Raw genomic sequence first — 14000 nt, forward strand, 5'->3', positions numbered from 1 at the left:
TCATAAGCTTAAGTGCTGCTGACTAACCAGACTGAAGCTTTATCATCAATCTATAGTTATCCTTGTGCATCCTTAAACCTGGAGTAATCTTCAGGGACACTCAGAGATCCCAACGAGGGGTCAATGTAATGCAGTTCACCAATTTGTACACAGGGTGTCACCTTTGTACTGTATTCGATACAGGGATCAGGAAGGAACTTTCACATTTTTTAGACCTTCTATATATCTTTTTCTGTTGTTGTGAAATATTGGATAACCTCTTTGGGGATAAAACAGAGTTTTAGAGGAGAAATGTCTCTTTGGTAGAACGGCTAACAACATCTAGATATCTGAATCATGAAAAGGACAAATGATTTGAAATTGGTTCTCTACTCCCAGCAATTTTTTGGAGTACACTCATGGTTTTGTGATACAATGATCTTCCTATTTTTTTAAATGTTGTGCAGTCAGTCTGCTTGTATTTGCATTTTGCTTAATTTTGTATGTAAAGGAAATTGTCTGGAATCTAAACTATGTGGCTGCAGAGACCTGCAGAATAATTATATTTGTGAGAAACAACTTGCAGAACAAAAAACTAAAACAAAAGATTCATTGTATATGAAATACAACTTTTTCCTTGTGCTTTATGGTTAAATGTTATGGAACATAACGTACAGTAAACAACAGCTCAACACACCCAGAGGTAAAGACGTAATCATCATTAAACATTAAATGAGATAATTAAAACGATATGTTGCTGATAGCCCTACATTTTAAATATCCTCACAGTTTTTGTTGTTGTTTTGTAATAAGATAATCTGCCAATGTCAGTAATCACACTCCCTGTCTCTCGTAAACTGATTGGTCGTTAGGGGTTAGGACAGGGAGGTGTCAAGATATGTTAAAGATATGTTAAGTTAAAAGAAAAACATCTTTCTCAAATGTGTGGCTTTCAAAATCTGTAAACTTACAAGAACTGAAGTTATTTTACAGTTTAACTGTTTTCTACCTCCGCCTTGTGGCAGTATGCTGCTATTGCTTTCATTTAGTCGAATAATAATGTTTTTACATTGCTGGTTTGCCACATGCACACATTTGTATTTTTTCTACATATTTTTCCTAACATAATTTAAATGACAAGGTGAACTTTCAAACAAATAATTTCCAGTCGTCTTCTTTCAGGTGTCTCGGGAAGTGGCAGAGTAGGAGGCGTTACTTAGTTCTTGAACAACCAATGAGCTGCGAGTTCCTCAGAGTGAGCCAATGGGATGCGGTTATCTTCATTGAACGCCAATCAGTTGCTGAGCTGACTGATCCGGTTTCCGGAAGTGGTACAAATTCGCCAATCTTGCTTTACTTTGACAGCAAGCTAAGTTAGCTTCACTTCACACCACTGCTGACTGACCTCCGCTCCAATCATGGCTGGTGTTCGAGCCCTTGGTGCACTTTCCAGATTCACATCGAGGAGATACGCTCTCTTCACAGGTAGAAACTAAATGTATCTAGTGTTTAAACATTAACGAAAACTAACGTGGAGAATGATGCTAGAAACGTGATTTACTATGTGTCTTAGGTCATTAATTAGCTTGTTAAGACTAGCAGTTAGCTCCGGAGCTGAATGGTGATTCATTCACACAACATGATCGTTTGGGGGGTTTTTCAACGAATATATAACGTTATCTCAATGAAAGATTAACCAAAATATGAAGTGAAACTTTACGTTTTAGCGAGCTAAGTTAAGTGCAAACTTGTCAACGTTTGTGCTAGCTAACGTTAGCTGGCTGCTACAGAGTCCTTGATTATAATTAAAGTTTTAAATCGGACTGTTTGCTTCCACTTTTTGACTCAAAGATGGGCCGGTCGAGACTGTTTAGACGGGGTTGTGTAAACTTATGCCATTGATACGCCATTGTGATGGCTGTACTGTCTCTGAATGGAAGGCGGAGAATGTAGGTGAAGGTTCATTTCTTCCACTGGGTTACACAGCATGGCCGAGGCAGTCTGGGGTCATGCCAATATTATGTGAACGTGTAATATACACTTCATGTGTATGTTGTAGGAGGACAGGTTGTGTTTAGGGCTCAATATGTTTTTGTTTTTTTAATATTACCGTGAGGGTGAATCAGCTAGTCTATGTGCAGGAGGTTGAATGATGTCTGAGGTATGTTACACTCATGTAATAATGCATCTATTACTGTTTGCTCCCTTTTTATCAGGTGGTACTTGTCGGACATTCTCAGTAGCTCCTGCAATGCTAGGTAATTAAAAAAATAAATAAATAAAAAATCAAATTTTTATAGTGTATGGGTAAAAATAGGTCACCCTGTCTACTGATAATAATTTTCTCACTGCACACTATTTTCCATATCTATTTTTAGCTCGAACCCATGTGAACTATGAAGTCAAGGGCGATGTTGCCGTAGTACGGATCAACGACCCAAACTCCAAGGTGTGCTGCTCATTAAAAATAAATGTGACGGTTTACACCTCTGAATAGTGCCTCTGTGAATGTGTGTATGTGAACCTAATGGTCTTTTCTCGCCTTCTCCAGGTTAACACACTGTCGATCCAAATGCAAAAGGAGATGGCGGAAGTAATGGATGAAGTGTGGGCCAACGATGCCGTTAAAAGTGCTGTCCTCATCTCTTCCAAACCGGGATGCTTCATAGCAGGAGCTGATATTAAGTAAGATAAATCTCATTAATTCCACTGCCTATTCAATTTTGAGTGTGTCATGTAATTGTGATTTCCTGTTATTTCTAGTACAGTAAAATGAATCAATCTATGTAAATTGCACGTTTTTGCATTATCTGAATAAAGATCTCTCCTTCTGTTTTCCATGCCATGTATTTTCTTTTGACGCACTGAACATCTGTTACAGTATGATCCAGGCCTGTAAGAATTCAGAAGAGGTCACCACACTGTCACAGGAAGGGCAGAAGATGTTTGATCGGATTGAAAAGTCACCGAAGCCCATTGTTGCTGCCATCAATGGCTCATGCCTAGGAGGAGGCTTGGAGGTTAATACAAATTATTTCCGCAACCAACTATATGTTTGACCATATTGAAAATATTTGACTAGGATGATTGATGATAATGTTTTATCTCATGGGCTCTTTTTGCATTTTAGTTTGCCATCGCCTGCCAGTACAGAATTGCAACAAAAAGTAAGAAGACAGTCCTTGGTACTCCTGAAGTGATGCTGGGTCTTCTACCTGGAGCGGGTGGTACTCAGAGACTCCCCAAAATGGTTAGTACTGGAGTTATATTTCCTGTTTGAATCACTTGACTTTATGTAACTAATATGAAATCACCATGAAACTTCCCCAGTTGAGTACTTACCTTAAGATAATATTTTTGTATGACAAGTTTTCTGAAAATATGTTTAAATATGCAAATTAGGGATTATTTAACTCTAACTCTCGGTGAATTTAGGAGAAATCTACACACGCAAATAGACACAGTAGAATAATAAAGACCTACATGTGTTCACTAGCCTGAAAGAAGACATGTTATGGAAGCAAAATTTGCGGTGTCTCCCTTTTTAAGTACAAAAACCATACAGTAAGCAATATGATGCAGATCATAATGTGCAGAAAGTGTCCTATAGTAGTTATAACACAATGTCTTGTGTCTGGACAAGACCTGAAATGGCGACGCTGTGAAGCAAAATAATCTGGTTAAGGCTCATAATTGGTTTAAGATGTTTACGTGGACCTTGGAGATCCCGCAAACCGATTATTTCCCTCTGCCCATCATGTCTAGTATTCTGCAAGCCTGTCCTTCAAAGCATAGGATCATGAGAACAATGATGCACCAGTTCACGCGTGTTTTCTTTTATTACCTGTAGGTCGGTCTACCCAGTGCCTTCGACATGATGCTGACGGGAAGAAACATTCGAGCAGATAAAGCCAAGAAGATGGGGCTCGTCAACCAACTTGTAGACCCCCTAGGTAAGCTATCTTGACTCGCATGTAATGAGATAACATTGAACTGCTTCTAATGGGTAGTTTTCAAATATATCAACCTGTAGAAATTGTAATCTTTAGTCAGTAATTCACCACTTAATGTATTTTACTGTGTGTCCATTGATCTTTAGGCTAGAATAAATTAAGACTGATCTCATCATGATTCTTTTTGCTATTTCTACTTGTTTTACAGGGCCTGGGCTGAAGAGTCCAGAGGAAAGAACAATAGACTACCTTGAGGAGGTTTCCATTGAATATGCCAGAGGGATCGTCAATAAGAAGATCCCTATCCGCAAAGAGAAAGGCAGGATGGAGAGTAAGTTGTACGGCATTTATTGAGCTTTTGACTCCTCTGTAGTCATTTAAGTTCACAAACATCAACACTACAATCAAGAGTTGATGTTCTTTCTCCATAGAAATTCAAGACTACGTTATGAGCTTTGAGTTTGTCCGGAATCAGATTTACAAAACGGTCCACGGTAAAGTTATGAAGCAGAGCAAGGGGCTTTATCCAGCACCCCTGAAAATAATCGAAGTAAGTAAAAACTCTCTCTTGGAAACATACATGAAAACATTCTTTTTTTAAATTTTTAATTTTGATTGTTTTTTAGTAGGCTACCAGTGCCTTTTGCCTTCTCTGCTTTGTTACTCATCATAGAATATTTTTAGAAAGTTGGTATCATATTTAACATGACTTCTTCCCCTTCTCAGTCTGTAAAGGCTGGAGTAGAACAAGGCCCAGTTGCTGGATACTTGGCTGAGTCTCAGGTAAGGTTTGTTGGCCTACATCATTGTCAAATATAGTATTTACAGTATTACTTTGTAGAAGTGAACATTGCCAATTTTTATATTCGTCACAGAATTTTGGTCAGTTGGCGAAAACCTCAGAATCGGGAGCCCTGATTGGTCTCTACCAAGGTCAAGTTGCGTGCAAGAAGAACCGCTTCGGAACTCCTGAAAGAGAAGTGAAGTGAGTGTATATCGCTGTTGCACACTGACTGAAACAAATACCAGACAATGTACACGAGGGACAGTGTATACTCTTGTTGATACATTTACACTGATTCCAAACAGAAGTCTATCCCAAGGCTTAGTTTTGGTGTCAAGGAAGTATAAGATCCTTAGAGACTCTTTTGCTTTTTTCAGGTGGTAGATAAATGTTTGTTTTTGTTGTTCACCACCAGGACTCTGGCCATCTTGGGAGCAGGTCTGATGGGAGCGGGTATTGCCCAGGTGACTGTGGACAAAGGTGTGCACACAGTCCTGAAGGACACCACTGTGTCTGGACTGGCCAGGGGAGAACAGCAGGTTTACAAAGGGTGGGTTGTCATTTAATTATTACTTGTTTCATTGAGGATGTTTTTCTTTACAGCAGGTTAAAGGGACACACCACCCCAAAAATGAATACTATATTACTATAAATACTATTTCCTTTCTTACCTTTAGTGCTATTTATCAATCTAGATTGTGTAGCGCAAATGCGTTGGAACCTAAAATCTGTGTCTTATTCTAAACAAGGCTCAATGACAAGACCAAAAAGAAGAACATCACGTCATTTCAGAGGGACTCCATACTGTCCGGCTTGACAGGCCAGCTGGATTACAGCGGCTTTGAAAAGGCCGACATGGTCATTGAAGCTGTGTTTGAAGACATTAACATCAAGCATGCGGTCCTGAAGGAGGTGGAGGCTGTAAGTGTGCTGCAAAAAGAATGTACTTTCTTAGTTTTAAATATCAGTCCGTGGTGTTAACATTTGCAGTATTGCATCCAGGACAGTATTGTTGTGACTTTGAGCTACAATCTAACAGACGTCTGTCTGCAGGTGGTTTCCCCTCACTGCATATTTGCCAGCAACACATCTGCTCTGCCCATCAAGGATATTGCTGCTGCCAGCAAGAGACCAGACAAGGTTTGGAGCTGTAGTTTAAAAGTGCTTCTAAATAAATAAAAAAAAGCAATGTTCCTGAATAATGTTCTGTGTATCCGTAGGTGATTGGGATGCACTACTTCTCTCCAGTGGACAAGATGCAGCTCCTGGAAATTATAACCACTGATCAGACGTCAAAGGACACTACAGCCTCCGCTGTGGCGGTCGGCCTGAAGCAGGGCAAAGTCATCATCGTCGTCGGGGTGAGACTTTGCGTCATGTTTGTGTCTTCTTTCCCTGTGTAGTTACTGACTAATAAATACTTAAAAACTTTTAAAAAGTTACCAGCCTGTTGTAAAAGTGGTTGAAGGTGATTCAGCAAAATATCAATCACGGATTCGTAACGTTGTTAGACTACAATTATATATTCTACAAATTCCTTTGCAGGATGGACCTGGATTCTATACGACAAGGTGTCTGGCTCCCATGTTGGCTGAAGCAGTGCGAGTACTTCAGGTTAGTAGAATTACTACAGCTGTGATTTGTTATGTGCTGTTGTTGTGGGATTTAGGACCTAATATGTTCAGCTCATTTGGAAAAAAAAAAAGAAGCATATTCATCATTCTGCTATAGCTGTTATACATATGATTCATTTAACTATTTGCATTTACAGGAAGGAGTTGACCCCAAGAAGTTGGATGCACTCACCACCAGCTTTGGGTTCCCCGTGGGTGCAGCCACATTGGCTGATGAAGTCGGTATCGACGTTGCCGCCCATGTAGCCGAGGACCTCGGCAAAGCTTTCGGCTCCCGCTTTGGTGGTGGAAATGTGGAGGTTCTGAAGACCATGGTGGACCTGGGATTCAAAGGTATGGGTGGTCACATTGAAGCATTGTGGCCAGTATTAGTTGAATAAAATGCTTTGAATTTGAGTGTACACGGCACGCTTTTATTATAAATCCTTGATTTCTTTCTTTTCTTTTCTTTTTTTTTATCCTTAAGGTCGCAAATCTGGAAAGGGTTGCTACATCTATCAGCCAGGACTCAAGACCAAAGAAGTGAACCCAGACATTGGCGATGTCCTTGAGAAATTCAGGATGACACCTAACCCTGCTGTGTAAGTTAATATTGAACACTTGCAGACGCAGAGATTTAAGACACACTATGCACCGAGTCTTTTGTAAAATGACCGTTATCACTGCAAGTATAAAAGTACATGGTGTTGAGTTACTTTACCAGAAATACAAACCTATTGAGCCATGATATTATATTACATTTGAGTGATTCGAACGTATTTACTCTGTTCATACGTGTGGATCTTTTTACAGTTCATCAGACTCCGATGTGCAGTACAGGCTCGTTTCCCGATTTGTCAACGAGGCCGTGCTGTGTTTGCAGGAGGGCATTTTGATCAACCCGTTGGAAGGAGACATCGGGGCTGTGTTTGGGCTGGGATTCCCCCCCTGTCTCGGAGGTCAGAGTTCAACTGTAGTCTTATGAGCTGCATCCTCTGTCAATGAAAAGAGCATAACGTGTGTCCTTTTTATCCTGTGTTTTATGTGACTTTAAAAACCTAGGTTTTGTAGTGACAAAGGATGAAATACGGATCTTAATTTAGCTGTTAATCTTTTGTTTATAGTTCAGTAACTCAGTCTACCCTGAAGTGAAGACATGCATCCTGTGATAATATTTCTAACATGGCGTCTCACCACTTCCAGGACCTTTCCGTTTCGTGGACTCCTTTGGTGCCGACAAGCTCGTGGAGAAGATGAGGCAATTCGAAGCGGTCTACGGGAATCAGTTCACGCCGTGCCAGCTCCTTCTCGATCACGCGAAGGATTCTAGCAAGAAATTTCACAAGTGAATGACTCACCGTTTGTGCCAGTAGCGCTTAATAGATCTCCAGTCTGCCACTAGAATGTGCCTGACATGTATATCATGAGTGGGGGGGGCAAACCTAATGAAACTACGCTAATGTTGCCAGTTTATTAGGAACACCTGGGTAACACTAATGCAGTCTAATACAGCAGTCCTAAGCCTCCAAAAAAAGTGATGATAGCCTTCATGAAGGTACGATTTATCACAGGAGTGTTGTATCAAAGGTTTTAGCTGGTGCACCTAATAAAGTGGCAACTGAGTGTGTTGTGTCAGCAAAATTGGATGTTTTTTTTGTACTGAAACATTATTGATTTTCTTGATGGTAATGTATAGATTGAGAAGCAGATGGAGGCTAATTATTCACACATTGCAGATGTAAAGAGACTGGAGGTTAAAGAATTAAAGTATCTCCCAACTGGCAAATAAATTCCCCATTATTAATGAATGTCTACCAGTATGGTTCAGCGACTGGCTTTTGTTTTTTTTGTACATTAAAGACGTTCTGGCCTCGTTTGAACAATGTTGTAAATGTGAAGCCTGAATAAAAAATTTGTTATTGAATCAAAACTGCTTTTTTTTCTGTCAAGGTGCGTTCGAGTCTCAGGTGGAGGGTAATTTATCACCAATACAGAATGAGACCATGGCTGCGTAACACGGAGAATTTTTTGCTCCAATCCAATTCGTTGCGCAGGTCACATGTCTGATTTCCATTGTCCGCAGAGCAGGGTGTGTACCGCGGGGAGTCTGTGTGGGCTGGGTCGGGACGGCAGGGTGTGTTGTGCTTTTTCCTCAGCAGGCAGCATCCCGTTTAAATATCTGGTGACATCGCTTCTTTTCGGAAAAGATGCTGCGAGTCTGAGGGATGATGAGAGCGGCTCACGTGGGGTGTGTCTGACCGCAGGACATTAAAGCACCTGAACGGAGAAGGAGCATTGCGGGACCCCGCCCGAGAAAATGCCTTTTTAACGTGGTGACGACACTTTTTTTATTTTTTATTATTGACCAAAATGCCTAAACCCAAACATTGCGAGGCGGTCAGGGTGGTGGTCCGCTGCCGGCCATTCAGCAAGAGAGAGGAGACAGCTGACTGCGAAAACATCCTCCACATTGATGACAGACTCGGGCAGATCACCCTCAAGAAGCCGAAGGCGCCACCTGATGAGCCGATGAAAGTATTCACGTTTGATTCCGTGTACGGCTGGGATTCCAAACAGGGCGACATCTACGATGACGCCGTGAGACCCCTCGTGGACTCCGTCCTGCAGGGCTTCAACGGGACTATATTCGCTTACGGACAAACCGGGACAGGTAAAACACACACCATGCAAGGGGTGTCAAACGACCCGGAGATGAGAGGCGTTATACCAAATTCATTTCAGCACATTTTCACACAAATATCCAGAACTCAGAATCAGAAGTACCTGGTGAGGTCATCGTACCTCGAGATCTACCAGGAGGAGATCAGAGACCTGCTGTGCAAAGATAACAACAGGAAACTGGAGCTTAAAGAAAACCCTGACTTTGGTGTTTATGTGAAAGACCTGTCCTCAGTGGTTACAAAGAATGCCACTGAGATTGAACATGTGATGAACATAGGCAACCAGTCCAGGTCTGTGGGGTTCACCAACATGAATGAACGCAGCTCTCGCTCTCATGCCATCTTTGTCATCACCGTGGAGTGCAGCGAAGCAGGGCCAGACGGCGAGGACCACATCCGCGTCGGGAAGCTGAACATGGTCGACCTGGCTGGCAGCGAGCGCCAGAGCAAGACAGGTGCCAAAGGGCTGAGGCTAAAGGAAGCAGCCAAAATCAACCTGTCCCTCTCGGCCCTGGGGAATGTGATATCAGCCCTGGTGGATGGGAAGAGCACCCACGTCCCGTACAGGGACTCCAAACTGACCCGCTTGCTCCAGGACTCACTGGGTGGCAACGCCAAGACAGTCATGATAGCAACAGTGGGGCCGTCGCACAAGGACTTTGATGAATCCCTGGCCACTCTGAGGTACGCCAACAGGGCCAAGAACATAAAGAACAAGCCTCGGATCAACGAGGATCCCAAAGACGCTCTGCTGAGGGAGTTCCAGGAGGAGATTGCGCGCTTGAAAGCCCAGCTGGAGGAGCGAGGGATGCTGGCAAAAGAGAGGAGGAGGAGGAGGAATAGCAAGAGGCTGAGCAAAAGCATGGCCGGCATGGAGGAGGAGATGTTCGGGGAGAGGGATGCGGAGGTGTGGAAGGCTTTCGAGGAGGAACCAGAGGTGAGACGCCGCGTGAAAGATGCAAGTGACTTCCCCAAGGCCATGACGTGCCAGAGGAGCGGCGAGAGGCTGAAGCACCTGAACGAAAACAGGAAGAGTTTGGTGGACATGCAGTGGGATCAAGACGCTTTGGAGAAGATCATTGAGAAATATAAGGTACGCGTGAAGATAGTGTGTGATAAACGAGACGTGGGTGGAACAAAAGAAATTTACATGAATAATTAATTTGATGTCTTTGTCCACAGGCTATGGAGAGCAAACTGTTAGTGGGAGGAAAGACTATAATTGATCACACAAATGAACAGCAGAAAATGCTGGAGCTGAAGAGGCAAGAAATAGCAGAACAGGTATCTAAAAAAACAACACTGTATATATAATGCTTATTGGTGTGTTTTTTCCTCTTCTAAAACATACTTGATTGTAATAGAGGTGTGGTGCTTGTGTTCATCTTTACCTGAGCTGAGTGTTCTGTGTGATCTGCAGATAAGAGGAGAGAGAGAGATGCAGCAGCAGATGATGCTGCAGGACGAGGAGACCTTAGAAATGAGAGAGACGTTCTCCTCCCTGCAGCAGGAGGTGGAGCACAAGACAAAAAAGCTGAAGAGGGTAAGACGACCCACTCGCTGACACGTCCCAACGCTGGTATCACAAAACTAATTCATCATAATTTAAGCAGTTTTTAAGCATCCGATGGAGGACAGGTAACGCTGGTGAATCGGGTTTCTCTGGACGGAGCTCTTAACTTCTTTAGCGTTCTGATTGAAGCCCTTAGTATGTGTTTTATATCAACATCTCCTCCAGTGCAGCTTTAACTAACACCAGTAGTAATAGAGTCATCTATTTCTGCAGCTGTATGCCAAACTGCAGTTGGTGAAGGCCGAGGTGAGAGATGTCTTTGACGAACACGTCATCACCAGACAGGAGCTCGAACAGACGCAGACCGAACTCACCAGAGAACTCAAGTACAAGTGAGTAGTCACATCAGAGAGTGTGCTCATATACAGTGTGACACATATACTATCATCATAATATCATCATCATCATCGTCGTCATCACCATCACGTCGTGGCTTTCTGTTGTATTTACATCATACCCATGCATTTAAAGACAGAGGAAGAGTTGACTAAACTGAACATTTAATCATGACAAGGTGGCATTAACATATAGTTTTTAATGTTCTCTACAAATAATTTCAGTTATCTTGAAAGTTGTGTAAAAGTTGTGTTGTACTGTATTTGCAGAAATATGGTTTGTAATATATCTGATATTGGAGATATTAATTTTGATGAAAAGGACAATTTTACATTTTTTTAAATTCATATATATTTTAATTAGAAACACACTTCACGTGACTTCAGATTACAGCTACTGTATATCTAAATATTGTTTTTTACTTTAATCCTTCCCTTCTTTTCTATCTGGAGCATCCACTCCACAAACCTTTCTTGGACGCTTCTTAGGATTTTTTACGCCTCACTCCTACCTGCTGCTTTATATGTATGGTCTCTCCCGTATGGCAGCTACTCTCTCTGCCAGAGGGAGGAGACAAAAGTTCTGCACTCCAGCTTTTAAGGGTAATGCTTCCTGTGACCTCAGCTGACGCGTTCTTCTATTTCATATTGCAGATATCTCCTGATTGAGAACTTTATACCTCCAGAGGAAAAGAACAAGATCATGAACAGACTGCACTTTGACAGTGAGGAGGATCAGTGGAGACTCCAGCCGGTCATTCCCTCAGAGAGGTCAGTGATTTCATTTGACATCATTTAACATTTAAAGTGGTACAGTAAACTAAGAAGAATCCTCCAAAACAAATCGTAAATGAATCACAAAGGGCATAAAACTGACCTACTGGGTGGAATCCATCACTGAAGCAGCAGAGATGACCAGTTTCTGCACCATCAGTTACCTAAATAGACCATGATGCATTGCAGCTGTAAGGTATATTGTGTGTTTGTTTTTATTCCTTCTTAAAAAGTGGGAAAAAAACTTCAGCTCTGCTGTTGCTATGTTGGTTCTTTTGACCTCTATATATTACACCTGAATGCATCTGCAGGGCTGTCGGTCAACTTTCTGGGAAAATGTCTGAAATCAGTAACAGAAGTATAAATAGATGAGGCAGAATGAAGGAAAGTGGGTATTGTTTGATGATTTACTTCTGTATAATTGTGATTGTGGCATCTCTCTAATTATTCTGATGGCCTTAGTTTTTGGATTGTGTCAAAATGTACACAGAAGGGCTTTAAAGCCACCTGACCCTAAATGCTATAGATAATGTATGCATTCTGCCTTTCCAGTAAACAGATGTCTTTATATATAGAAAACCAGACACACGTGGTATTTTTCTTTCCTGAGACAGTTGGAGAGCTGACTGGAAGACAAAACATCGAAGAAAACAGTAATAATTATTAATATAGTACCTATCTATCTATCTAACAGGGGTTTTTCTTCTGGTGGGAGCTGATCAGTTGACCATATATTGGGTTCTTGAGAAGCTTCCAGAAGCTTGAGTCTTAATGTACATTAAAACTGAATGAAAATCCGTCGTTTCCCATGTCCCAGTGCACCCACTCAGGTCAAGAGAAGGCCGCTCTCTGCTGTGGGATACAAGAGGCCAATCAGCCAATATGCACAGATGGCTGTTTCCACCGCAACTGGGGCCCCATGTAGATACCAGGTCAGAGCTCGGACATGTTGGCAGAAAGTACAGCAGAAAAAGAGATGTGAAATTGTGACCGTACGCCACAATTTTCATGTTCATGACCTCCTTCTTAAAGCTGGAGGATGTGAAAATGTTTTTAAAAAATATGAAAATACTATACAAATAAAAGCCAGCACTCCAAAACTAGCTGGATTTCAAATAATAAAGCTTTACTTGTGTCTGTTCTGACAGGCTGAGAACATAATGCTGTTGGAGTTGGACATGTCTCCACCGACCATGTTCTCCTTGAACCTGAATGGCGCTCACCTGGAGAGAGCCTTCTCTCCCAGGCTGATGCGGGACCTTCTGGTAACTGCTCCCATTAGAGAGAGGAGCACTGCATCGTCACGGGTCAGGAAATCCCAATCCTGGTGAGAGAACGGATGAGAAAGGAATATGTGCTTAGGAGCGTTAACTCAGTTTAAGACTGCACATTGCATTAGAAGAGTTATGTGAAGAACTGTCATGAATTGTAATCATACTCCTATGTTGGGTCTATCCTACTTATTGAAATATAGTTGTGAGCATGCATTAGTGGTGTCAGTTATAGAGGCACTCTCTGTATCTTTGCATGTTTTCCCCCTTCAGTTCATACATTTACTGTATATTTCTGTCGACCGATCTCCCCAAAAATATCAATGTTGGTTTCTTTTTAATAGTGCATTTGAAATAAGTCCTTATCTGTGTTTTTTTTTTTTAATGGTCTACAGGTATCAGGCACCACAAGCAGCATCCATCCCATCATCCTCCTCATCCACCACTCTGACATCAGGATCTCAGAGCTTCTCTTCTCCCTCTCAGAGACAAAGACCCTCCTCTGCTGCCTATCTTCCACTGGAAAGTCCAGTTCAGACAAGCCCCTGATATGACAACTGTGTACAGGGATGGCCCGTAGGGGGGGGGGGGGGGGGGGGCTTCTGCCTTGATGTTAAACTGATTTCACAACTTTTTTCTTGAGAAAGAATTACTTTGATAAGCATGCATTCAACTTCACCAAGAAAAAAAGATAGAGAGTTGCCTAAAATACATCAAGTTTATCTTGGCTCACCCCCCGTCTACATGGTTAGCACAGTCAAAACCAGAGATATATTAAATTGTTTTAACAGTTTTTTTATTTTCAATTTGATAACATTTTAATTTACATTGTATTGAAATGTATCTGGTCTTTGCCAAAAAAAAGAAAAGTGGAAGGTGGTAATTGAGGGCCCCAACCACTGGGGGGCCACCCTGGTCTTTATCCTGTATGCTTGATGCATTGTTGCTTCGGTTTCTTGGCAATGTAATTGTGAGCCAAAAAATGTGAAGGAAGCCTGCTATGCTCTCTTGATTAGCTGCCTTATTGTTTTTTCATA

General features: G+C 41.9%; 2 protein-coding genes across 2 annotated transcripts; both read left to right on the forward strand.

Annotated features, from left to right (window-relative positions):
• Window positions 1–1340: 1340 nt before the first annotated feature.
• hadhab (hydroxyacyl-CoA dehydrogenase trifunctional multienzyme complex subunit alpha b) lies at window positions 1341–8259 on the forward strand. Its single transcript, XM_068721779.1, has 20 exons — window positions 1341–1464; window positions 2196–2237; window positions 2358–2428; window positions 2531–2664; window positions 2861–2999; window positions 3110–3229; window positions 3830–3932; window positions 4141–4263; window positions 4364–4482; window positions 4659–4715; window positions 4808–4917; window positions 5132–5266; window positions 5466–5637; window positions 5770–5856; window positions 5937–6077; window positions 6262–6330; window positions 6488–6683; window positions 6817–6931; window positions 7143–7288; window positions 7533–8259. Exons 1-20 carry the CDS (start codon window positions 1398–1400, stop codon window positions 7676–7678), a joined length of 2292 nt encoding a protein of 763 aa, XP_068577880.1. The 5' UTR covers window positions 1341–1397; the 3' UTR covers window positions 7679–8259.
• A 175-nt stretch (window positions 8260–8434) lies between these two features.
• LOC137880506 (kinesin-like protein KIF3B) lies at window positions 8435–13534 on the forward strand. Its single transcript, XM_068721911.1, has 8 exons — window positions 8435–10103; window positions 10193–10294; window positions 10431–10553; window positions 10797–10915; window positions 11573–11689; window positions 12510–12624; window positions 12841–13019; window positions 13359–13534. Exons 1-8 carry the CDS (start codon window positions 8700–8702, stop codon window positions 13510–13512), a joined length of 2313 nt encoding a protein of 770 aa, XP_068578012.1. The 5' UTR covers window positions 8435–8699; the 3' UTR covers window positions 13513–13534.
• Window positions 13535–14000: the final 466 nt, after the last annotated feature.

The sequence above is a fragment of the Cebidichthys violaceus genome, unplaced genomic scaffold (genome assembly GCF_023349555.1).
Source record: "Cebidichthys violaceus isolate CVI_PGR_0920_01 unplaced genomic scaffold, fCebVio1.0.p SCAF_28, whole genome shotgun sequence".
Taxonomy (NCBI): domain Eukaryota; kingdom Metazoa; phylum Chordata; class Actinopteri; order Perciformes; family Stichaeidae; genus Cebidichthys; species Cebidichthys violaceus.

What these genes read in the sequence shown, in the direction of transcription:
- hadhab (XM_068721779.1), top strand. Translation starts at nt 1,398, where the DNA reads ATGGCTGGTGTTCGAGCCCTTGGTGCACTTTCCAGATTCACATCGAGG. An exon ending in TCAACGACCCAAACTCCAAG is followed by an intron (nt 2,429 to 2,530) that starts GTGTGCTGCTCA and finishes CGCCTTCTCCAG; the next exon opens with GTTAACACACTGTCGATCCA. An exon ending in ATAGCAGGAGCTGATATTAA is followed by an intron (nt 2,665 to 2,860) that starts GTAAGATAAATC and finishes CATCTGTTACAG; the next exon opens with TATGATCCAGGCCTGTAAGA.
- LOC137880506 (XM_068721911.1), top strand. Translation starts at nt 8,700, where the DNA reads ATGCCTAAACCCAAACATTGCGAGGCGGTCAGGGTGGTGGTCCGCTGC. An exon ending in AGACAAAAAAGCTGAAGAGG is followed by an intron (nt 10,554 to 10,796) that starts GTAAGACGACCC and finishes CTATTTCTGCAG; the next exon opens with CTGTATGCCAAACTGCAGTT. An exon ending in CCGGTCATTCCCTCAGAGAG is followed by an intron (nt 11,690 to 12,509) that starts GTCAGTGATTTC and finishes CCCATGTCCCAG; the next exon opens with TGCACCCACTCAGGTCAAGA.